At 39.3% G+C, this 26,444-nt stretch overlaps 1 protein-coding gene across 11 annotated transcripts in view; it reads right to left on the reverse strand.

Annotated features, from left to right (window-relative positions):
- Window positions 1-1,654, reverse strand: part of ASPH (aspartate beta-hydroxylase) — a 107,982-nt gene extending 106,328 nt beyond the window's left edge. For 10 of the 11 annotated variants that reach the window (XM_017829627.1, XM_017829633.1, XM_017829629.1 and 7 more), the window contains exon 1: window positions 1,520-1,654. In XM_017829627.1, the coding sequence (XP_017685116.1) occupies window positions 1,520-1,580 (61 nt within the window). In that variant the 5' untranslated portion in view covers window positions 1,581-1,654. The remainder of the gene's footprint in view (window positions 1-1,519) is intronic. The other variant, XM_017829630.1, reaches the window with a different exon arrangement.
- Between the last annotated feature and the right edge of the window lie 24,790 nt (window positions 1,655-26,444).

Raw genomic sequence — 26,444 nt, forward strand, 5'->3', positions numbered from 1 at the left:
CTGTAATTGTTATGGTTGTCCAAGGGATTTTAACTAGGAGTGTCTGAAACTAACAAAACACTTGTCCACATTTAAGAGTTTACATCTTAGGAAAGTGCCTAACATGTTACCAAGATTGCTTCATCCCATCAAAGATATGTTTTAATACAAAGAGATAACATTTTACTCAGACTGCAAACAAAACTCTATGGAATACTTTTTTTATTCAGAGATTCAGCTTACTGATAAATTTATTTTTCCGATGTTGACAAACCTTTAGAGTGATATTTAAAATATTAACAGTACTATGTTCAGTATTCAAAATTATATCAGGGATGCATGTTTTTAATGCATTATAATTGAAAATCTGTATTCAGCATGCTTAACACTGGGTGATAATCAGAACACCTCAAGTCCAAGCAATAAGTGTAATTAATACATACTCTACAGCATAGGTCAGCCATTGAAAAATGATTTAGAAATAAAATAAAAACAATACCTCTTCTATGAACACCGCAATATCATCTCTAAACTCTTTGAATCTTAACTATATTTGAAATCTTTCCCTCTCAATTCATCATGTGATAGGTAAACTAATCCTATATGGTTTCTCCTTTAATTAACACTGTTCTCCCTACTATTGCTATATTCAAAGAGGGACAAGATATAACTTCTGAATCACTGCATTTCACCACTGGAGCTCTGTCCACAATAAGCTCGAAATCTAAGAAGCTAAAACACGTAAACATCAATGTCTGATAAGAACTTCCTCTCTCTAGAGTGGCGTGTATGGTTGCATAGTAACTCCAGAAGTACATCCACCTTCTCCTCTTTCAAGCATGTTCTGCTATGCTAAGAAATGCTACTTTCCCTACTTAAATTGTCCACACGCAGCAGTTTATGAATACTCAGATTTGTTAAGGGGTTCTTTACTGGCAGGGTGGGGTGTGTGGAGATCGCTGCCTCATAAAATCTTCTGCTCGCGTTTTCCCGAGATTATTCCCCCTTGCCTTTGTATTTACAGATGGAGCTCAGACGCTCCATCTACAACAGATAAAATAACTTAGATCTAATGACCTGCGTTGCTAATTAGGTCAACCTGAGGAGATACTCCACATCCAAGTTTGGACACAAGAATAAAAGCGACTTGAAATTAGAGCATCCCGGTTCTACCCCCACCTCCCGGAGGAGAGGTCTGAGGGACGGATACCCATGGATGCCGAGGCCTGCCCGGCGCTCACCCCAACCCCTCTGCGGAGCCTCCGAGGGGCGTCCCCGCCGCCCAGGCCCGGCGAGTTTTCCCTCCACGTGAACGCCCTGGATAGGGAGCGGCGGGAATGCATGGGGCAAAACTCGGCCATCGCCCTCTGTGTCCCCCTCCCCAGCTCCCGCAGCGCCGGAGAAGGGGAGGGGAGGGCGGGGGAGGCGGGAGAAGGCGCAGCACCCCAGCGGTCCGCCTGGGGCTCCGGGTCGCCGCTGGAGCCCCCGCCCCTTCCCCGCAGAGCTACGGCCTCGCTCCCGCGGCAGCGGCGCCGCTCACCTCTCTTGGAGCCGGGGCTGGGGCTGCCGCCAGCGGCTCTGGAGCTCTTGCGCGAAGCCATCGCACCTCCTGTCGGGCCGCGCAGGGGGCGGAGCGGGAGCGGGAGCGCGTAGGGACCCGCGGCCGCCGCCACCCGATCGCGGCGCGCGAGCGCCCTGCGCCCCCGGCAGCGCGGCCCCGAGCGGGCCTGCCCCGCCCCCCCGCCCGCCGACAGCCAATCGCGCCAGCGAGGCGGGCCGACGCTTGCCTTCGATTGGCCGTGGCCCCTAGAGGGGGCGGGGCGATGGCGCTCCGGCTGCGCGCGCCCTGCGCGCTCCCGCGCCACCGCCGGCGCCTTTGAACGTGGCAAACGCGGGCGCGAGCGGCGGCTGCGGCCTCTCGCGAGGGTTCGGGCGCGCGCGCCGCGAGGGGGCGGGGCCGTCCTCGCCGGAGAGGGTGGAAAAGGTTGGGAAGGTAGAGTTGGATGAGTTAGATGGGATGGTCCTTCCTACGGAGACTCCACTCAAAGCATCTCGTAGCGTGTTTTAAACCGCCCTCTGCATCCAGTTAAATGCCCAAATTGTGAGAAACATCATCAATGTGCATGAATATCTAAAGGGGGCGTGGGGGAGTGCCAAGAGAATGGAGCTAGGCTCTTGTCAGAGGTGCCAAGCAATAGGACAAGAGGACACAGGCAGAAACTGATGCACAGGAAGTTCCACCTGGACGCAAGGCAGAACTTCTGAGCACTGGAACAGATTGCCCAGAGAGGTTGTGGAGTCTCCCTCACTGGAGATATTCCAGAACCGTTTGGTTTCAATCCTGTGCCATGTGCTCTGAGATGACCCTGCTTGAGCAAGGAGGTTGGATCAGATTACCTGCTGTGGTCCCTTTCAACCTGACCCATCCTGTGACTGATCTGTGGAACAGCTTGTCAAGCCTTCCAGGGAGCTCCTTTGCAATCAGTGTTGTGAAAGGGTTTGAAGTACTTTACATCAGACTTTGAATTCCCCAAAAGGCTTTTTGAGGATTTAAAAATACTTATAATCACCTGTGACAAAATAAGCCTCTTTTTTGCTGGAGTTCAGGGTGCCTCCTGGTACTCAATGATTCTCATTGAGACTGGATTAAGCAGCAGTTTGGCATAACAGTAAATGCCTGAAACATAAAAGCAAAACCCAGCCTTGAGTCCTGACCATAAATACAATGTTTCCGGTAAAAATAAACATTTCGCAAACTGATGCCTTTGCAGGTGGATATGCAGAGAGGGATCCCTTTTTTCCCCAGAACAAAAGTCAGCACTGTGTTTTGGACAGAGTAATGCTATGAAACTAACCAGGGACAGTAATTTACTGAAGAGGATAAGTCACTATTTTTAAATGAGATTTGCATTTACGTGCTTAGTCAAGTAACAGGATGGCAGTGTAGGTACTCTAGCCAGTAGAAGTAAAAGCAACTAGTTTTGGGAACATAAAAAATAATGAAGACTACTTCCTGGTATCACTCATGTGACTTAATTGGTATCTAGTACAGTTGAATATCTGAACTTTTTGCTTGGTTATGGCACTCTACCAAAGTTTTACTTTCACTCTACCAAAGTTTTACTTTCACGTGATGTGTAAGTGCTTAATATCTTTTAGATGCTCCATTTTTGTTTTGTGAGCCTGAAGCTACTGAACAAGCTTGAAAGCTGCTAGGGAGGAGTAGATGTACTCATGACCATGTACAGTTTATCATGGAAAGGCTAACAGGATGAATCATTAACATTTTAGCAAATCAAAAAGTACAATGTGAGGAATGAAAGCAAAAAAAAATTATAATCTGTAACTGGGATTACTGGAAATACAATAATTAGTAGAAAATAGCTGTGTGACTATATTTTTGCAAGTAGTAATTACTATCAATTGAGACAACAGCTGTTTGTAGTAATGTGGGGTACAGTTTCCTTAAGTTATACTATGGGAAGTGGCAGTTTGATAAGAAAACAGATACTGATAACATTGGAGCCATGGGGTGAACAGTGACACTTAGACAGGTATTGCTAATGTTTTACTCTGAACAAAATTTTTGTTTGTAAATGGACTGTAAAATTCCTTACTTTTGCTTACTTGGGCTCACAGGTCCAGTATTCTGTAACTCGTGTATTCAGTACCTGCTTGTACACTCTTCTGTCTAAGTTTCTCTTGCAGGATTAAAATATGCACACAGAGGTGCAAATGCTCATACAGTATTGTATCTTGAAGCTGATCACTAGCCTTCTGCATGATTTTGTTATTTGGAGGTTTCTGTTGATCTCCTATAGCATTAGGAAGACTTTTTCCTCCCAATTCACAGATAATATAAACTGAAGAAGAATGTTAGATAAGAGAGACTATTGTCTTCTACTGATTGGAGAATCTTTTTCTTATATTTTTGCCTGATATGTCTGATCATTCACTTAAAATCTGACCATCATGTGTGGTTTTGGACTAAGCAGCCTTTCAGATAAACTAAGCAGAAAGCAAAAGGCCTGATTTTCCTACTGTAATCACCTGAGGACAATTCAGGTACAGAGTATGTGATCCACATTGTGTCATTGAAGAAGCTTGGGACAGCTTACTATTAGTTATTTTAGAGACAGTAACACCTAATTTGATTTAAATTTGCCAGAATGACTGTTGCAGCAAATGATATGACAATCCCTTCTGATCTGAAATACAATGAAAATTGAAGCAAGTATTTAAAATGGTTTTTTTGGGAAAGGTGTCAAAGAGAAAATCCCACAGTGTGGGTAGGTGGATGTGCATAGCAATGGCTTGTCATTTTTTAATCTGCTCAATTGTTTTAGAGCTATATGTTTGGTACATTGTAAGGGTATGCAGGAAACCACAAAAGGATAAATATTGCCTTTGTTTGTAGGAGGAAAAGAAACAGGGCAGAAAAAGAATGTAACAATGAGAAGGAGCAAGTTTGTAAAGCAAGGACAAAAAAAATGAAAGCCAGAGGGAAAAAAAAGTAATAAAACCAGAAAATAAGTAATATGTAAAGGCAAGGTATATGAGACAGACCACACAGTGGTCAGTTGGAGTCTTTCCACTTGTATCAGGCTTTTTAAAACAGAAAAAAAATTCTTTCTCTTGGCAAGAATCACATTTACCCTCACTCTGAACTGTCCTAACTGACTGTTTGTTGAGACTACAGCAATTTAAATTATGCTGCATATCATAAATCACTGTATTAGAAGAATACCACCGATTAATGAGCAGTGTTTGGAAAATAAATGCATGTTTTTACAGAGAATTTCATTTCCATAAATACCTTTTCATTAATGTACTCACAGCTGTTTTGCTGTCCTGGCTGAGTCAGGCACAGTGACTCTGCTATTTGAGAGAAAGAAATACGTCCAAGGTGATAAGCAGAAGCAGCAATGAAATAATTACACAAAAAGAGGATTCCATCTCTAGTCTCCTAATTTCTAAAAGAATTTCTAAAAGAATTCTAAAAGAATTCTAAAAGAATTGTTATAAGAAGGCTTAAAGAGTTCAGTCTTATTCTGTTCATGTTCCTAAGCGATGTTATTCATATGTTGATCATTCTAACTGACTTACAGCTGTCCATTCAGTTGCATACATTTCTCATAAATAAATGAGTTTTAATTAATTACTGGGAGAAAGCACATTCTCCAACTGGAGAGGAAAAATAATTTATTACTTAATACATTGAATTGAAAAGGGGTAGGGAATTCCCAGGATATAATTAAAATAATATGTCAAAACCTCTAAGATAGTATAAGACTTTCTATTGAAAACTTTGGCATTTAGAGTTTTAAGGTTTTTGATTGCCCAGATACTATTTTTTTCATGAATGGTGAGTGAACTATGCACCTTGCTAGCTAGTTGGAAAAGGTGTTCCCACCAGCAGGCTGTGTTCAAAAACGTGCCTTGGGTAAATATAGAACAAAGAGAGTGATGAACAGGTTTTGCTGTTAGTTTTCCGGATTATCAAGTTGACGCTTGAACTGCTGGTCAGCTTTCTGGTTCCTAATGGGCTTACAGGCAGTACAGAGAATCAACATCCAGCCATTTGCATTTGTCAGCCAAGATTCACCAACCACAGATCAAATGTTTTGGGAAGAGGGGAAGAAAAGAGAAGGCAGAGTGTCTCAGTTATCCAAGCCTAAACAACTGCACTGTCTGTGTTGGTGTTGCACTTACACCTAGTTGAATCTACAACAAAGTAAGGTATAGTTGAGTTGGTTGTTCACAAGGAGAAATTTTCTATTTATTTATTTATTTATTTATTTTAACAGTACTTTTATGTCAATAGACATCAGTTTTAGGTTTGTGCATTCTTATGTAAACACTGGAACATTTTCTAAATAGCTGGTGATACTGATAAATAGAAAGAAGTCATTTGCTGGAGGAGCATTGAGAAGGATGTAATTATCCTGAATATAAGATGCACAGAGAAGTTGAGCCAGGTGAAACATGTCAAGTTCAGGCAAAGCTAATGTTGAAGTGAAGTTTGATTTAAAATTGCTAAGGTAAATTGTAGGCTATTATTAAGTCTAGGTCAAAAGCTTGTTCTCGTTGCTCTCAGCTGATTTGTGTCAACCTCCCCAGTGAGTAACTCAAATAACAATTGGCCTTTGGACTGGTTGTATGACCTAGTAGTCTGGAATTTGTTTCAGTGTTGCTTGGATTCTGCAGGTCTTACTGCAGATTGTGCCAGGTCTGATTCAGGTAAACTGATCCCTGTGAGTGTAATTACAGCTGAGAATGAAGCAAACTTCTCAGAGCAAGATTTTTTCTTCTGATGATTAGATTTTGCATAAACTGTGAAGATTATTTGGAATTTTAGTGGGGCCTTTTGTCACATCCCTATGCAGCAGCAGAGGAAGGTGTGGATTTGTTTCCTAAAGCATGAGATGCTCAGAAAAAAAGAACAAACATTTATTTGTGCACCTGTAACAGTTACTTGTAATTTGAATTCTTAGAAGGACCATCAGAGATAAGCCTTGAAAGATACTTAAACTAGAAGTCACCTTCCAGATGGATTGAGAGCAACTGGTGGAGTTCAAATACTGCAAAACACTGGTTGACTACAGATAAAGATTACAACAAACCAGAAACTATTATTTCAATTGTCTTGGGTGAAAATACAATCCCCATTAGAGTGGCAACAAGAGAATGAGGCTTAGTCAGTCATTTCCAGCACATGACATCATAGATGTTAATGAAATTAGCAAGAAAAATAAGAAGGAGAAGGTACTTTTCTGCCAACTTTCCGGTTTGCTGCTTTCCAGAGACTTAAATTGTTTAGCAAAAGGCATCAATAAGATCTCCAGCCTAACACTACATTGGTAAAGTTGCTGGGCAAAGTAGTGATACAAAATGAGCTATCTGAATTGCAGAAATGAGGACGTTCTGGAGTTTTGTTTGTTTGTTTAAAAAAGCAAAACCTTCTATTCGTCATAAATTAGGATGTTCTTAAGCTTGGAGAATATGAATATATGAACAGAAATAGCAATCCACTTAGTAAGTTGTCCTGATGGATGGTCCATTACCGTGAGTGATTTAGCAGCTTCCAGAATCAATCCAGAGTATTTTTATCAAATAAGTATTCTTATCAGCCACCAATAACAGTGCTTGCCCCAGATGCCATGTCTGAACTGGTCTTGCTTTACCTTCACACTGTCTAATAAAATAATTTTGTGAATTTTCCACATTAGAAAATAATACAAATTCTCCAAGGAGCAGCAGAATACACAATGCCTAAATTTCTAGAGATTTGTTTCCTTTGTCTCCAAAAACTCTCTCCTACCTCTGCTTCAGTAGCCTCCCATCTTCCACTGAGAATTGTGATCAACCCTGTGGGATACTCAGATAATGTGTACATCTGGTTAGTACAGACCTGAATGGCTGGCATATTCTGGCCAGCACATACTTGCTGATTAGTCATCCTATTGGCAAATTAAAAAACTGAGTCCTCTCTAGTGAACTTTGTATCTTCAGTTATAAATAAATACCACTCAAGTTTATTTAACATATGAAATGTTCTGCAGCCTTGAGAAGCTTTTATATACTCAGTCATTCCAGATATAAAATGGAAGAGATTCACTTAGCTGTATTTAGAAGAATTTAAAAACTGAAAGCACCTGCAAAAAATACATAAACAATAGCTAGTATTGTTTAAAAAAAATAGCTGTAACTGATAGAGTTTTCCCTGTAGGAGGCCTTTTCAGCCCAGAGCACTTGCTTAGGGATTCCCTGTGGGTAGTTTTAGCCCAGCTGTAGTAAAGGGGGACGGCAGCAAATAAGATGAGTAGTATTCTCTTCAAAATGGCATATTTCAGTAAACTAGAACTGTTCAAAAGCTAGAACTCTGTCATGCTGTTTAGATGCAAGTAATTCACACCTCCTAAGAGTTTTTCCCAGCCTCTGGAGACTACTTTTGCCTAAGGTAAGCACATCCACGTACCACCCCCCCCCATGAGAGATGGGACTTCATAGTATAGAGACAAATATATCAGGTAGTGCTACCATTTCTGGACCCTCACCTGCTCCTTATTTTGCAAGGTGAAAAAATATAACTTAAGGTTGCTGTTTTCATGAAGCAAACTATTTCTATTTGTCTCTATGCCTATTTCACTTTTCAGTGATACGTGGGCAGTTGAAGAAATGTAACTTAATCATAGAATCTCCGTGCACTCACTACCTATATTCATTAGACAAGTGACTTTCAGTGTTAAAATATTCTGTGTTTTATTCATTAATCTTTAGAGCTTGATATGAGTAGGATGTGAACAGATTTGAGAGGAGTTGGTCTAAAACTCACTGTATTTCATGACCCCCTTGATATCGATAATGGACATTCTCCTGCATGCTTTCTGTCTGGTTAGCTTTTCAGGCATGGCTGTAAATAGTGTACTTGAATACTTCTTTTTTTTAAAACTGTGTCTTTTTATCTGTGTATTCTGAAACAAGCATTTTTTGCCAGCTGTATGATTACATTAGCTCTGCTTTGATTTTCCACAGGTATGTCTTTCCCTTTTGTCGGAGCAGAACACATTCAAGAGTAGTTCATTTTGCTATTTGTTTAAATAAACCTCAGGAGTTTTGTTGTTTTGGTTTTTTGGGTTTTTTTTTTGTTTTGTTTTTTTTTTTTCAGTGCATTTCACTATAATAGTTTCAAAAATTTCTATTAAAAATTTTACTGGACTGGTAAAATTTCTGCCTGGTCGCACTTAATGACAACTAAAAGCCAATTTTTCCTAACCTTTTCAAATTGAAAGAGCAATTGCTTCATTTATTTGAAGTAGTTAGGCATGTTAACTCTCATTTATGTGCAGCCTAACTTAAGAAAACACTTGGCTGTACTGAACATTCAGGACAGCCATACACTTGCTGTACTATTAATCTCGTGCCCCCTCAGCAAGAGGATGAAGATACATATTTGGTAATCAAAAGAATAAAGTCTGTGACATAGAAATGTGAGATTTCCTTGAGATGATACAGCCAAAGCACTTCTGTCTGCAAGCAAACTGGAAGCAATGTCTGATTAAATACATGTATTAATATTTTCTGTGATAAAGTATGCAGATAATAAAAATATTAAGGGGGTGTGCATTAAGCAGTCTGAACTGAGCAGGAACAAAGGCTAAATTCAAGAGCCAGCTGAGGTGGGGAGAGGGAGCCAGAGGTGTTTGATTTAAATGTACTGACAACAGGAAACCAGAATAGACTTTTGTTAAGAGCCTGTTTGCAAAGGCCTTTGTGGGGCATTGACTTGCCAGCTGTCAGTTCCATCTGGCAAGTATAAGCAAGTATCTTCCTCTGGGGAGCAGGTAGTAATAATTCACCTTACAATTTGAGTATCTTGTAGGTGTGGTGGTCATGACAGTGTATCCTGTAGGTTATGAGGAGAAACTTTGCTTTGTAGTGGAAGTGTGCCATCATCCCAATGAAAGGTTTTCTGGTTTGTGGCTATGAAAAATTAGTTGTGTTGAAGGGTTGTCATTCACTCTTAGTAATTCATATGACTGAACTTCAGGACTGCTCCTACTTTCCTCCAATTAGTTAAGCTGAAGACTAAATCCAGGAAAACTGACATTCAAAATAACAAATTTAAAAAAAATTTTAAAAATGTTCAGGGAGAATCTTCTAATATTACACATACTAAAGTTACTCCATTTTTGAGGGCCTTCAGCTTTCATTCCTTTGCTTCTTGTTGAATGGAGGCAGGGTGCCAAGTTCTGTATATTATTCAGTCAAGAATAGCAGACTGGCATTCATAGCATGAGTGTGCCCCAGCTCTACAAGCTGACAGATGTCTGTCATTTGGCTGACATCTGACTTTCCATTATCAGGATTAAAGTTATTGTTTCTCATCAGTTAAGATGCTGACTTCATTTACCCTTATGTTACATTTTACAGTAAGCACTGGTGTACTTTCTTCCATATTCTCCTTTCTTCTTCACATTCCACCTTAAAACTCTTGGCTGCAAAAAAGAATTAGCCCATGGCGAGGACTGGTGCACTGTAATTAATAGGATGGTGCTGTTTCCTGGTTCTCCTTGGTCGTCCATATGTGATCCTCTATGCCTACTTACAGGATGTCTTTCTTTGCTGGGAGGAGGAACCTATCTTTTATTGTGATAGTCGAGTTACTATTGTTCTTAGCTGCTACAACAATATGAGTGAGAAACAGCTGAATGGAGTAATGCCACTGACAGAATATGACCTGGGCTGTTGATTCTTTGTTTCTTGTGTGAAATTCAGAAGCATAGCTCCTGCACTGGCTCCAAGATAGTATCAAGTGACACATAGAGCTGGATCATACCTACTATAACTCTGTTGGTTTCAGTAAACTTATTTACCTCTGTAAAGTCTCTGGCCATGGGTTTGTAGCCTTTAAATTATATTACCTGTTTTGGAATGTACTCACCTGTGAAATCTAAGATCAAACTATTATTAAATCTTCCTCTAGGGTAAGGACTTACAATTCTGATGCTTTTTCCTCAAAGTTCTTGCTGTATGTTTATCTAATGCAAATTCAAATTCATTTTTATTGGAAAAATTTCCACTGACTTCCATTTACAAAGTAATTATTTATATTTCTGATACTATCAGGCTACTCCTTTCTTTGTAGCTGTTTTACGAACTGTGCCATTATCCGTTGCCAGTAGGTGGAAGGTGATGTTGTGAAGGTCCAGTTACACTGCAGCGTGAGACTTAACTGCAGATGTACAGGAAGATAGTAATATGAACCTACAACACCTATCACAACACATTAACTGAACTAGTGAAGTGTTGAGCCCAATGTTGTAAAAAGATATCTTATTTCAAGGGCTTGTTTGCTTTACTCATGACTGGCAACTAAAATGGCATTAATGTTAATTTAGAAAAACAGCCTGTGAACTTTTTGCATGCTGGTACATTTGGAACAAAATGTTTTATTAATGGAAAGGTATTTGGACTTTGGGATGGAGCAGAGAAGGGTGGGGATGCAGGGAATGGACAAGCAAGGAGAGGTGGCAAGAACAGAGTTAGGGAGTTTTATGTGCTCAGGTGTGATCCAAATGAAATTTTAATTGCTTAAACCCAAACATACTTTAGTAAATGGATTTAACTGTCCCTAATTACAGTTTTATCAAATCTAAGGATAAATCAGAATGTAGGCATTGTGTGGACAGAGAGTTCCTGACACTGAGAGCTTGCTCTGCATGGGGAGGACATGCAAGAACTAGGAAAAGAAGTAGAACACACCCACACCCAAGATCAATGTAGTGCTAGCAAACACAGTGTGTCCAACACGATCTTGGGGAAGAGATGGTTGTTATCTGAAAGAGGAAAATACTGAGATGTTAAAGGGAATGTGGAAGCCCAAGAAATGGCATCTGACAAGTTCACTGCAGTAAAGCTCAGAAGAAATGTAGATTGATGACACTAGGCTTAGCTAATCCAAAGAAAAGTATTAATAAGCAGCTGATTACTCTAAGGAGTTGGACTCTGATGATCCTTATGGGTCCCTTACAACTCAGGATATTCTATGATTCTATGAATTAATATTCCATTAGACAAATAGACCCATATGCTACCACCAGTGACCTTGCTGAAGGGTATTGCTCCTGCAAAAACAGGAGTCACCTGTGACTACCTGACAGGTAGTCACCTGCCTACTGCAGAAGTCCATGATGTTTCTCAGCATAATTTCATGTCACAAATTAGAGTAGCCTACAGGTGGTGTGTTAGCCCTACAAGCAGAGCTGAGTGCATTTTGAATCTCTATTGTGTAGGTCCTCCACTAGTAGTATCCAGATATGGACCAGCTAAGTCTGTTTGTCTTCTTCATAGTAGGCTGCCACTTCCACTGGGATTAATGAAGAACAGAAGAAGATAATAGAGCAGCACAACTGTAATGCAGTGACAGAAATGGCCTGAGGGATCCCATCAAGGAATGTGTAGGATCTTAGTCTCTGTGAAAGCAGATAAGGGTCTGAAGTTTATTTCTGTGAGAGGGGAAATTATGTTTGCGTCTCTACTGGAAGACCATTCCATTCTTGCCCCATAGGGAAAACCTGCACAGAGAACAAGTCAAACAAAAAAACTCCTTTAAACTCCTTTGCATGCTTGGAGTGTCATTCTTCAGATAGGTCTGCCCACTTTTATTTTGCTTCATCCCGGGATCCTGTGGTGAAGGAGGGACATCTTAAGACATAACAAACTTCGCCTTCACTGATCAAATGCTTAAATGATTTCTAGCATTTTGAAAGCGAGTGTCTTTGCTGCCACCTTCACATCTACTTTCAGTGGAGCCCACTCCAAGCTCTCTCTTTAGTCCTTCCTTGCCCACTTGCCTGAGTTTTATTAATATTTTCTGTTATTACAAAATGCAGTAACTCTTCTGCTAAATAAAGGCAAAAGCTGGCTGATACAGTTTAAATGCATGAGCCTACTTGACTATTAACCTGCCTGGCTGACACTGAGCTGACACTGGTTAATTGCCAAAAAAGCTGACACACTAAAACTGCATCAAGCACCTTTATTTCTCTGTTCAGTGAATAAGATCTTGTCTTTGTAGAACTATTGCTACTGATAAGAAACAATGCATTTCCAGTGGTCTTCAGTCCTGTTATATGAGTAGCACTGTACCTGCTGGGAGGAATCTGGGAGCGTTCCTTTTCAATTCTGCTCCTTCCTATTTTAATGTTTCTTTGGCTTCAATTATAATCTTCTTTCACTACCAAAATTTCTTCCCCTGTTAGCTGAGGTCCTTTTGTTTTTCCAAAACATTGTGAGTATTTGTTTATTTCAGGTCCTCTTCGCAAATTGATTTAAATGCCCTATTGAGGAAATAGGGGAAGGAGGGAAAACTTGTCACTGCAAATACATCTGCTTTGTTGTCGGTATTGTTCAGAGCATGGCCTTAAAATTATTGTTCTTCCTTTCTCTAGCTATCCATAGCTATTTTGTTCACATCATTCCAAAGGCAGTGTGTAAATACCATCTTTGAGTTTGTACAGTATATAACAGCCCAGGTTCAAACACAGTTTGCATGCAATCCTAACGTATGAGTTTGTATGTGGTGGGTTTATGTGTGAGTTTATATATATGTATGCATATTTGTGTATTAAAGTCCTTCATATTAGAGGCTAATGCGAAAACTTTTCTCATAGACCTTCACAAGCTTTTAAAATAATGCTGAAGCATTTGTTTTGACCTACAGATAAATAAATACATATCTCAAGGTGTGTCTGAGAATGTTTTCCATCCCATGCTAGCATATACTGCCAAAGTATATGGAGGAGTAAGAGAAAGTGGCAGCTGAAGTATTTTCCTTTTTTTTTTTTGCCTTTCTCTTCTAAGATCTGTAAAATATCTGAGCTTCCTGGACTGATTGCAAAGCTGGCCCTTGTGCTCCCCTTCGTGATTGTGAGTAGCCGGATTTTCACTGGGGGTTGCCAGTGACAATATAGAAGCTCCAAGGAGAAGAAGGGTCTGTTTACATTGTTACTGAATTATCTGATTTGGTCTGAGGAGTATTTATTATCTTGTTTATTTGTAATTGAAACCTTTAAAATATTATCAATGGTGCCTACAGCATCTAAAGGTGGCTTTTAAGTCATATTATCTATTAAGCATAATCCAACTACATTGTGTAAAGATACATGCACACAAGTTATAAGCAAGAAAGTCTTTCATGTTGTTTATATATTTGAATGACATTATTATGCTGATCTTATTTGCCTGAGTGTAAATCTATGCATTTTTATTTTGTATAGCTTTCTCATTTATATTGTCTGATGGACCATTAAAATAAATTGGAAATGCAATGTAAATTAAATGACCTTGAAAGTCATCAGCATATTGAAGTATAATTTGTAATAAAACTGTTTTCTTTTTCACCAAAGAAGATAAGAGAACAAGATTTAATATACAGAATCAGTTCTGTTATGATTCTGTAATATAGAATGGTGGTAAGCTTCTACTCAAGGAAAAGGTTAAAAAACAAGCATCAAGATCTGTCATACACAGTGCCAACTACTTCAGGACTACACATGTGAGGAACATTCCTTTCTAATCTTTGTAGGTGATCAGGTTATGCCCTGACATGGGACACTGGAGTGCTCACATTACCTTAAGCTGCCTCAGCAAGTGACTGTTCTTGAGTAGCTGACTAATCATCCAGCCCCTTAAAAAAATCTTGCAGTCTGCATGTGCTATATTCATATTGTAGGGAATGTAATATTACTAATATAAATCACATTTATGTTAAATTGCATATCCTTTATTAGAAAGGTGATTCATTACTTCTAATTCCCCAAAACAGAAGTTTGTTTTCATTAGGAATTTCATAATTTTCTGGAAATATAACTTCTCTTTCCCTAACAGAGAGATTCTACTAGTCGTTATTTTTTACTGAAGGACAATCCTGATATTCCACTGTCTTTATTTTTGGTATTTGCTCCTGTTGAGCATTTACTTACTTTAAACTGAAATAGCTAAAAGAACTCTAAATGAGAGGTTTGTAAATTAATATGCTTAATCCTTCTGTACAGAAACATCAGAGCTAGGAGCTGTTTGGCACCCAAGGCAAAGGAGAACAACCTACTGTGTCTAACATAATTTACATAAATCATTGTGTTATTTATTCCTAGTTCCACATAGTACTGGTTTTCTTCCCACTTTAAATGTTTCTGCTAAGTTAATGTTTTATAATAATGATAGGACAAATACAAGTTCTATGCTTTCTCTCAGGGTTATGGAGTCATCCTGACTTAACAGGCAGGGAATTGTGAATTAAGAATGGTATTTAAGTTTGACAGGATAACATCCAAAGTTCCCTTACAGACAAAGTTTTTCTGTCAGTTGGAGGGAAGGGTATATGGTTCTGTCCAAGAAACTGTGAAAGCCTCTCTGAATAAATAAGAACAATGGTAGACTTTACATTCTTTTTCCAAATCCTTCATCTTGAGGACAGAAGATGTGAACCATGGGTCTAGAGGATCTTTTTCAGTCCATGGGATCCTTCAGTCTTGGACTGGCATGGGTCCAGGCTGAAATAGTTGCAGTTACTGCCGCAGAAAAGGGACTTTCTTTGTCAGGCTCAGGAAGAGGAGTTGTAGTTGCCCGATGGTAATACTGAGCTGATTTGCAGGGAGAGTATTCTGAAGCGTACTTGTGCTGCAGGACAGAGAATTTATGCTTTCTCTTACCCAGAGAGGCAGCACAAACCTGAACACTACAAACCAGGCAGCAACGGCAAAATTGTGTCCCAGAAATCAATCTTGCCAAAGCACACTAAAGCAGAACTCTGTGTTACATATATTGCTGGACTGAAACAGATGTGAAAAAAAAGCCAGCCTGAGACTCAGTGGACCCATGGGCACAATTCTTTTGTGCCTAAATTGTAGCTCAGTAAACCTGATAGCATCAGGAATGATGTTATGACCATACTTTTGTTACACAGTAGATTTTGGTCCTTTTATTTGAGTGTATGGCTCATAAATGTGCACATTTAATAGAAATATTATTATGTGCCTTCTTTCCTCGTTCCTCTTTTCCTAAAGTACTAACAGCTCTCAATTTTCCAGAGGTTGGATAAGGCAAAAACATAGTAAATGTGATTAATGAACAAGCTAACCTAGCAAACTGTAATGAAAGATGTGACTGGGAAAGGGAGAAAGCATGCAATGCAGAGAACCTTTAGCTAAGCCAAACTGGTAGATGTGGATAGTGAAGGTGTGATTGTCCTGCTGTTAGAATATAGCAGGCCAGCTCAAAACAATTCAGATGACTCTGCCTCCAAAAGTGTGGTTGACCCACAATCTAGATAAAGTCACCGGAGATGTTCTGAACAGCTGGCTCAAGCATATATATGGGTCCATGCTCTCAAAGCCTCTAAGGATTTCTCAGTAAAGAAAAGGTGAGCAGGGAGATGGTTTAGCTTCTCAAATCCAGAAGCACAGGTCAGATCACCTGGTTGACCTGTATGTGCTTGGAGGTGCAAAGCAGATCATTGTGTAAGATTTGACACTGTAGTGTTATAGAGAAGATGCAATCTCAGTAGAACTGGAATATGATAGACTTTCTGAAGTGTTATTTAACCACGGCACCCATATTAACAAAGAACAACTCTGGGAAGACAGTTGTTGCAGCAGCATGGAGATCTGGGGCTGCTCAGACCTGTAAAAGTGGCCTGTAGGCAATACTCAGAAGGCTGTTGTAAATGAGAACAGTTCCCAGCTGATGGCAGGTGTAGCTAAGCACCAAAGAGCAATCTCTGGTTTTGTCCAAAATAAAGCAGATACGGATTCAGATTGCTCAGGGGAATGTGAGAAGATCTATAAAAGATACTCATCACGGATAATCCATATGGTAATACCTGCACATATCTTTGTTGACTCAGCCATTGTATTCAAAATGTCTCATCTCCTTTGAGAGACTATACTTTAGACTGAGTCTTTTTTGAGAGACTGTTTTGAGTACCCATGCTGACAGAAAAAATGATTAGTTGTGGTCACATGTTTTGTATTAGTAGAAAGGTTTTAAGTGGGACTGTTGTACGAATAGGGATAAAAGGTAAGGTCCTTTTCTGAGATGTAGCTATCTATATGATGCTTAGACTGGAGAGTCATTTTGCACTGCCTCAGACCATGGCTGAGATCAGAGGGGAATCTGCCTGCTGAGAAGTGGCACAAAGTGCAGTCTGACATAGTACGTTCACAAATACAGTTCGACATTTCACAGACTTAGCAGCTCAGTTCTGAAGACACTGCGTGTATAAATGAGCTTAGCACAGTTCCTGAGCTAATGAGCTCTGACTCTTGCTACTGCACAATAACTGGGGCACAGAGCTGCACTAATGCAGCTTTGTTGCTCTGGGGACTGAAGCTGGCTCATCATTCTTAGATTTCTATGCTGAGTTCTGGGCCTACACCATGCTCAGAGGTGTGGGCAGAGCCTGTTGATGAGGTCTGTTTGCACCCATCAGTGCAGAGTGATTTGAGAGGTTGTTTTCAGTGTCCTTTGAACGAGTCCCAGATGAGTCTGGTTGGTCTGCTCTTTAGAACTCCTCTGGTAACTTTTTGGATACTAAGTGGCTTGTGTTTTGCCAGCATTTGATAAAGAAAATTACTTTATTCTAGAAAAAGTTTGAGTTAAAGACACCTTATATAAACAGCTGGGGATAGTTTGGGGTTGGCTTGGGTTTTGGTTTTGGGTGGGTGCTTTTTCTGGTGGGCTTTTTTTGTGGGTTTTTTTTGGTCTTTCAACTCTGTTGTCAGATGTATGAAAGTGCCATTTTGGCAAGGTGTCATTTTCCAGTTCATTGCTTTGGAATGTCATGTGAGAAATGTGCATTCGCGTTACAAGCCACTTTAATGGGTAATTGGATAAATGCAATTTAATGAGAGAAATGAATTTTTTTAATCAATGTTTATATAATTCATCTGTCAAGAAATTACCCTTATGCTATAACATAACATTAAGAGGGACAAAATAATAAGATTAATAAATTATCATGTACGGAACACTTTTGTTAGATATGCTCTTTCCTATTTTCAGTTGTCACCGTTAGTAAAGCTTTTGCAAGAAAAGAAAATCATGATGGGGCAAATAAAGGTTTCATAGAGATTTCAATTTTGCTTCAGTCCAGATTTAAATAGTGGCTTCCTTGCTAGGAGTGTCCAAGTTGTCTTCTCTCTGGGACTCAGCTCCCTGATGCAGATACCCGGGTCCTCGTGTACACAACTTACCTGACAGCAGAGGGTCCTGAGGACTTCTGTTGTTGCTAAGGATGTTATGTTGGTACATTCAGATGTCTGCTTAAGAATGATTTCTGTAGTTCTCTTAAGAACCATGGAAAATATTTTTGAACTATCTTGGGGTTAGACAAAGGAGCAGGCTTGGATTCATTTTGCCCGATGTTGGGCTGCTTACATTCATAGATCAGAAAAAGGCTTATTGGAAAGCAGAAGGTTTTATCTGAGATGAAGATGAGTGAAGCTCCGTCTCCAAGGATTGGCAATGGGGATGCTTTGGTAAAGGAAGGTATTTGTCAGTCTTTATGATCACTTTTGGCTCTCAAAGTGAAAGAACGTCTTACATGTTTGTTTGATCCTAAGAATGTTCTGTCACCACTGTTAATTAAACATTAACTCACCTCTTTCCCTGATGCAATGTTTCAAGATTTATTTCTGTTATGTATAATGGCAGTCCTTTTGGCCAGTGTTTTGGGATTTGTAGTAGGGACTACTAAATGGAAGTGTAAACTGAAAAGCCAGTTTTCATACCTTGGAAACGGAAATAGACTTGTATCTATCACAGGTTGAGAGAAGAGTGGGTTTTGCAACAGCCTCTCTAGGGATGCTACCTCTCTGATATGCTACCCCACTATATAGGAGACTGCTGACAGTGCCCAGGTTGCACCCTATAACTCTGTCCTGCAGTGAAATTCTCTTTTATGTGATTACTGGTTGTGATTCCCAAATCTAGTAACGTGAATTAGTTTGAGCTTGGATCTGATAAAAGCAACAAAGAGCTTTAACAGACCTGTGTGTTCTTCATGGGGCAGGCACTGAAATCTCTAAGTTGTGTTTGCATTCACAGGTACATTCTCTGTTCTTTTTTTCATCTGTATATAATATGAGAGTGTTTAATCTATTACTTGTTTGGATTTTTTTTCCCTCCAAGGAATTTTAACATCTCATCTACATTCAAGCATCTTCTGAGACCTGAGTCACTACCCAGTGAATTAGTCTTTTGGCTCTATGGCAACAAATAAGTCCAATTTATCTAGCTGAGCATGTGGTTACATTTCAGGACACCTACACAGTGCTGCTTACTTTTTTAGCAAGACCACAGTTGAAAATTTATTAATTTTAGAAAATTATCTTGCTCAAGACTACTGATCAAGAGCTTTTTTTGATATATTAATATGAATTTTTTAGGATTGGTTAATATTTTATATTCACCTTTTAGTCCTGACAAAATGTGAACCTTTGGAGAAATACATAAAAACATTATATTGATATTAAAGAGTCTCTAAAAACAAAAGGAGAATTAGCTGTTTTGGTTTTCATGGTCTATTTAGAAAAATGGCAAAACACTAATGCAGGTTTTATCTTTCTCCATAGACAGCTGTTATTTGTAGTATGGACAGAATTAATTTTTTTTGTTATTTACAAAAATATGATAGAAGTTATTATCCTCTTTGTATCCTATTTATAAGATATATTGAATATATCCAACACTTCTTTTGTGTTAATTTTTCTGTTTATATTTGTCACTTGATTCTGAAGTTTTTGAAAGTAATTATAACCATGCTGGTATTCTGCTGTGAATATGTGTTTTGTCTCTAGGGAAGAGAAACAAATAATTCAAAATTTAAAATTGCACATTTGCAATTATAATTCCATAAAGCCACTCATTCATTTTCTAGCCAAACTAATCCAAAGCAGGGGTTAGAAAACTTCCTGAAGTTTCTCTGAACAGATTTTTACCCAATAGCAATACTCAATTTCAGGTTGAGGAAAACTGTGATTCTCTCTTTGCCATTTTAAGCTCCTGTTGAGTACCGCAAGGTTGCAGACTTGGTAGCTCCTGAAGCTGTCTCCAGAAGCATGACTGTGACTCAGTTCCAGCTCAGGTTCAGTGGATAGGTAAAAGCCTACCACCACCTTGGGGTGAAGCAAACACTGAACGAAATGTTGGTGATGCCTTGCTGTTGAAGCACAGAGCCTGTAACACCATGACCATAACAGTAGAGTACTGTTTTGGTCGTGTAGCACAACGCTGCAGCACTGATTGGAAATCATTACTTTCGGTGATGGTTCTGACAAAAATCCCTGTCCAGGCATTTTTGCCCCTCCTAAACAGGCAGCATCAAGGGAAAAGAGTGCTCCTGGTTCCTACTGAGTGATTCAGTGCTTTTCAGTGTCTGTCTCAGTGCTATGTAGGCAGAAAGCTCATTAACATGTGTCATTTTGTAGTGTTGTTTGTCCTTTTCCCAGTGGAAAAGTAACATGCTGCTGTTCCCATGACTTTTACCAATTCTCAGTCTATGCATGAGATTAAAATTGCCTGTGGCCTCCTCAGTAGAGGGAAACTATTATGTTGGGACATAGTGAAGATAAAACTCAATAGCACTTCTGAAATAATACCCTGTTAGGCCTGCTTACTCCAGAATACAAGGGCATGCAGAGTTGTTCTGTCCTAGCTGTTGTGAAATGGCTTTTAATGCAGCATCTGGTTTTGGTCAAGGTTGCTGTGTGTTGCTGGTCCAAAGGGACTGTGGCCACAGCTCTCTTCATGGGAGTACAGCTTTACCTTGATTTCACAATATTTTCTTTGGAAGTTCATAGCACCCAACTGACCCTGTCATTTACTTGTTCTGGTATTCCCCTGTTCCTTCTTAAAAACAGCTTCTTGTTCTACTAATTATCACCAGTCTATTTTGGGAAATATAATGTCCTCCTTTGATTTTTTTTTTTTTTTTGATGGCAGTTGAGACTGTTAAAACTTCATTATTTTTTTTGTTTTTAATCCTGTGAATGTCTTATTGTCAGCAATCTAGGAAATACCTTGTAGCAATTTTCAGGTATACTGTATTCTTCCTGGAAGACTGAATTACTCAGTCACTAGAAATAGAAATTTTGTAGTAGATGGACCACAAAAGACTACAGGTAGTGAAATGCTCCTGGCACCTTGCACCCTGGATGAAGGGATGTGGGAGTCCTGGATAAATGCCCACAATTAAATGACATTGTCTGTCCCTGGACACTTGAAGTTGCTTGGGACATGTAAATATTTCTGTTTTATTTTTACCCTTCGATGGAGGTTCTTTTAGTATCATGTAAAGATAATTCTAAAGTGCAAAAATATGATAACCTTAATAGACTCTTTGAAGACGGAAGGATTGTAAATGTAAGAGCTGTTAAGACACATATTTTTACAAGACCGTTAAATTATATAATATCAACTATGTTGTGAACTAGGATGAGGGGTAAATGATTGGCATGCATTTAAATAAATACTAAAATGAAAATACGTTAACCATCTGAAGTTTACGAAATACTTTCAAAGTGTAATATGGTTTTCAATGTCGTGTGCTTGACGCAGTATACAGTATTCCTCAGGAGCAAAATTCCTGATCAGTCAAGCACATACCAAAGGAGAGATGTGTGAGACTATTTCAGTGGTGTGCTATTTTTACAATATACTACAAAGCTGCTTCTCACAAATACTCAAGTTTCACTGTGTTCTTATTAGGTTTGCAAACCTGATTCTGGGAACACTCCAGCCTTTGAGTGTCATGCCCCGTGTTTGAGGATTTGGCTTTACTCTTCTAGAATCTTTGAAATTTTACTAGTTTACAGTAGTTAAAAAATACCATTTCCCAGTTTTCTTAGATGTCCCTCTGGAAAGCAGCTTCTTATGAAGAATAATGCAGAAACCTAACCCAACAACTCTTGCAAGCATTCCTACTTTGAGAGGATCAACCTTTATTGGGGAGAACTTGTGTTATCATCACATTTCATCTCTGTAAAAGACTACGAATTTCAGGCAATTTCCTTACTGCTCATTAGAGGTCAGTAGTAAAGCATGACAGAAAGAAGAAATGAGCAGTCATTTAAGGAACTCTGTTCTCTTCTGTTTAGGATTTGTGACAGGAAATAAAATCTGGTTTCCAGATGTGAAATTTGATTATATTCTCTTAAAACAGATTTCAAGTTAAAATGCATGAGCATATAGTTTCTGAATATTGAATAAAACATAAAAGTATTCCTCAGTATTATTTATTTTGTGTTGTAGTAGAATATCCAGCAACTGAATGTGTGCTAGGTGATTTTGTAGGCAAATCCAGCAGATTTAAATTAACAACTAAAGGTGTAATAATTGTCTCAGTAGGCCTCCAAACAGAGATACACTTCATGAAAGAGTCACATTACTGCCTTAAGGACAGTGACTGTCATCTTCAGTTCTGACAAATCAGTGCTACAGAGATATGATGAGTTCCATCCGAAAGTTTCAGATTTTATGACGCCAGTTGTATTTTAATGTTGATGTCAAATGAACAAATGTGTGTAATATGACACTCATCAATGTCCTGAATGCACATCTGATCTTCTAGTTTCAATATGCGACATTAAGACTTGTCTCCTCTCTCCTCTAAAGCCCATTATGGCCCCAATCCAAGTCTCACCACTGCTAAGACTCTACTGCCTCCTACTGGCTTTTTGTCGGTACCCTGAAATAGTAGGCCCCAAGAGACTAGCAGTTTCTTTCAGTGAAAATAGTGAAGCAGTTTAACAGTTTAAAGACAGTGCTTTTTAACAATTCTTGAATAATTTAAATGATCTGGAAAAATTAATTCCTCTGCAGTTGTCTAATTCCAGAGTGAAGAATCGCTACGATTTTCATTTTGGTCTTAAGACAGAATTATTAACATACTAAATCAAGTAAATTAGATATCATGCAAAGGTAGGTTATTTTTCTGTCTTTAATGATGCAAAATCAATAGAAGCATTTAGTGCTTCTGAACATGGTCCTGGTGCTTTCTGAACATGGTCCAAGACAGTTTTTCAAAATACAGTTTTTCAGCACTCGGTCTACTGTGAGCTGCTACCAAGGCAGTTTCTCGCAAACTGCTCCCAGAGGTCTCTGCAGTTAACATCCTTCTTCCTGAAACCCTCTTTGGGTTTTGCCCAAAACTTCAAGTGAATGTTTCAGCCTTTATGTATAAGAATAAAAATCACAGTCAATCAGAACATTGCCAAGGTTATGTGTTCAATCCCTGTGTTGAATTCACTTAAGAGCTGAACTTGATGACCCCTGTGGGTCCCTTCCAACTCAGAGTATTCTGTGATTCTATGATATTCCTCCCTCTTATGAAAGTTATGGGCCTTATTTTATATTTTGAAAAGCTTCTATGAGTTTTGAGGTAAAGATATAAAGGGTGTCCTTAAGAATCCAAAAATTGAGTCCTGTCGTCTTCATCCCATTCTCTCAGCTTGGTAAGGAGCTGGGCTCTTTCCTATTGAAATCAAACAAATCTCTTTTGATGTCTTTTTCTTGCAGTTACAATTACTTCTAAAAAGGGACTATTCCCTCAATCGATATGAGACATGTACTTGTCTCCATCCACTGCCCTTTCCAAGCTATCTGGCTGCCATCACATTAATCCCAAGAGTAAAATTACTGGAATACATTAGTATCTTTTTTGTTTTTCATATAAAAGTGTGGCTTGTGTTAAACATGGTGCATAAAATAACTAAAGAAATCAGACACTCAAAACTGAATCTTGCTCTAATGGACAGAACAGAGTTAGCAGTTTATATTCAAGTACCAGGAAATGCATTAATATATTCTGTTTACTATTCTCATAGAAGATGATTAGTCCCCAGGAATATAAACATTTTTCAAGTGAGGTGGTAAATGTCAATGGGATGAGTGAAGATCAACTTCATTTTTGAAAGAGTCTCATGGACTGTATGTATATTTGAGTGCTGGAGGTGGTCCTATTCAGTGGGAGGTTGCTCAAGATGAAGGTTTACCTATGGAAGCTTCCTAGCAGGGAGCTACCTAAATAAAACAGGAGTATTTGGGATTTGACTCAATAGATGGGCCTCAAAGGTGGGAAGTAACTGTACATGTTTCTAGGGAAGCAGAGATCCTCTCCCCCCAATCCCCACTCCACCTCCCTAAGAAAAATATAATTAGGTTCTTTCATTTTCTACTGCATGTAGGGCAATTATATAATGTATTCTGAGGAAATGAGAAAAGAAATCTTTTCAGTTATCATGCGATTCTGTCTTTCCTGACCTCCATCTGTTTTTCTTTCAGGTGGGTAATGACATAGCTCTGAGACTTCATGCTTTGCCTAGCTAGTCATTTCTGAACTGCATGACATATATGAAGGGCTCTGTCCTAGTTAGGACAGCTGAGACCAGTTCATCATGGTATGGGTGTAACCCAAAACTGTGTATTCTATAGCCTTCCATGCCATTTCCCAGAAACTGTTGTCAATAGACTATTCGAACCCTCTGCCCATAGAGCCTGACTCCTCAGGCTATAAACTAGGTGTTAAGAGGCCTGTGAGATAGGAGGATGCTCTTGTCCTCAGACCCTTTGTGGAACTCCCTGCCCTGAGGGAAGTACTGGGCATTCCTGCCTGAACTGGAGGATATATAATCCTGGAGTCTTGGAACATTTTTAACCACTCGTGGGATCCAGAGGAAGACTGCAGCTCATCGCTCTCAACCAGACTTAGACCACCCCCCTCAACTGGACTGCAATCACCACTTTTGACCAGACTGCAACAGCTCTCCCACCAGCAGGTTTTTCCCCTCTCCCTTTACTTTGGACTCAAGTGGGGCCCAAGGAACACCACTTTGTTCATGCCCCAGGGTACTGGGTTATACATTTGGGTTTTGTGGGTTAAGACCAATTGTTTGTTTGTATGTATGGCCAGTCTTCGCGAGCAAAGATTTGGGAAAGGTCATTAACCCTTCGAGCCTGCGCAGTGGATTTTTTTAGGTGAGACACAGTGTGTGCTGAACTGAGCCCACCCTTTAATCCTGAGGTTCATCTGCCGGAGCCGAGCAAGACTCGGACAGTGGCAGTGAGGGTCTCAGAACGTAGGTTTGTTTAGAGTGACCTTCTCTTAGATGGATTGCCTTACAGGGCTGACGAGCTCCATCTGCCCGGGGGCTGGGAATCGAACCCGGGCCGCAGCGGTGAGAGTGCAGCACCCTACCCACGTTTGTTTGTATGATTGTACTTACTGTATTATTTTAATAAATTGTTATTCTGACTTATAATCTCTCTTTTGAGTTCAGTTCATTTCCCCTGCTGGTTAACTCTTAAACCAGCACAGGCTCTTAGATATTGAAAGGGCTTAATCTGCGCTCTCCTCATCAGCCTTTCAGTACATTTGGGCACAATGTTGTATAGGTATCTAAATACTTGAGTTATGCAGTGTTACTGTTTCTAGGTTAATTCAGCAAATGCAAGGCCAGGTTTTCTGCTACATAAGATGTGACCTGCATAGCCAGCTAGATTAAAATTGATTTAAATTGGCATTTGGGTTCCCATTGTCCAGGACGGCTATGAGGAAGGGAACAGCAGGAGCAGAAGAGGAAGTGTTTTGGTGTGCTCATCAGTTTCTCTTAATGAGTGTTTTTCTTATTTTTTCTTCTCATTGGAACTTAGAAAAAGGAGCAGAAAAGTATGAATATAGTTTAATATTGTTTCCCAGTCTTTATCATGTAATGCTTCTATCGCACATGCAAGAGAAGTGATTACAGTGTAGTGCAGACATTTCCAATATTGCTTTAATCTAGCTAACAAGGACAGTCTTAGCATTTGGCTGTGGCAGCATGGAGCTGCATTTGTTCAAATTGCAGAGGACATATATTCTGTATTGATTCTTATTTCCTAGTTTGAAGCATAGGGGAAAATTTTTCGATGCTAGATTTCAACTTTCAGTGTATTATAATGTATTTTGGTCTTCTATCCTTATTTATCTTTCAATGAAACAGTAGGAAGGACATGCTGGTCTGCTAGAGAATTTTAACTTTCAGGTACTGCTGCAGGTCACACCAAAAACCACTCTGGCTTCATAGGCAGTCTGTGCTTGGTTCAGTGCAGTTGTGCTGATGTTTTCTCCAGGCAATGTTCCAAGGCAGCAGTCTAGCACAGTAAGAGTGCTGTGGAACTAATTCATCCTTACGTTGTATATTACTGTCATTTTCATCCATCTAAAATGATGTTAAATGTACCAAAGTGTTGAAAATTCTGATCTGAAAACATTCTGCACCAACAACAGGCTAGTTTTTCCTGAGTGATTTCACAGTTTGAGACCCAACCCAGAGGCGAAACAAACCTCATGCAGAACAGGAATGGAAGAAAACCAGAAAGTCTCTTTGTGTACGTTCCTATTTGCATTATTGTGTAACTGTCTATGGTGAGATAAGGTGTCTGAACAAAAGACCACTGAACATTTTTACATTTTACATTCTGGCATGATTTTTTTTTAATATTTTCAACACTTATGGGAAAACTGGAAACCTCAACACTTCACATTTTCTAATACACTACAGGTTTGTCATATATTGTTTCTGTCTCTAGTTATATTTCTAAAAACCTGTTCAGGTCTGTCCTAACTCCATTGCCACTTTTTCATCTGTTATCAGGAAGGGAGTCAGTATATAACACAAATGAATATTTCCAGATAGATGATAAAATGGTCATTATGTGCTCTCTTTTCTTTCAAGACTGCTCTACTGAACAAGAAGGTAGCATTTCCCTTGTATGTGTAATCAGATTATACTCAGGTTTAAGATCAGTAAGAGCATGTTGAGGAATAAGATATTTTTTCCAAACTACAGTGGAATTTGTTCTACTAATTATTTCAGTAATTAAAAAAAACACACCAGTATTTTAATTCAAAATATAATTACTTC

Source organism: Lepidothrix coronata, unplaced genomic scaffold (genome assembly GCF_001604755.1).
Source record: "Lepidothrix coronata isolate B3197 unplaced genomic scaffold, Lepidothrix_coronata-1.0 Scaffold166, whole genome shotgun sequence".
Lineage (NCBI taxonomy): Eukaryota > Metazoa > Chordata > Aves > Passeriformes > Pipridae > Lepidothrix > Lepidothrix coronata.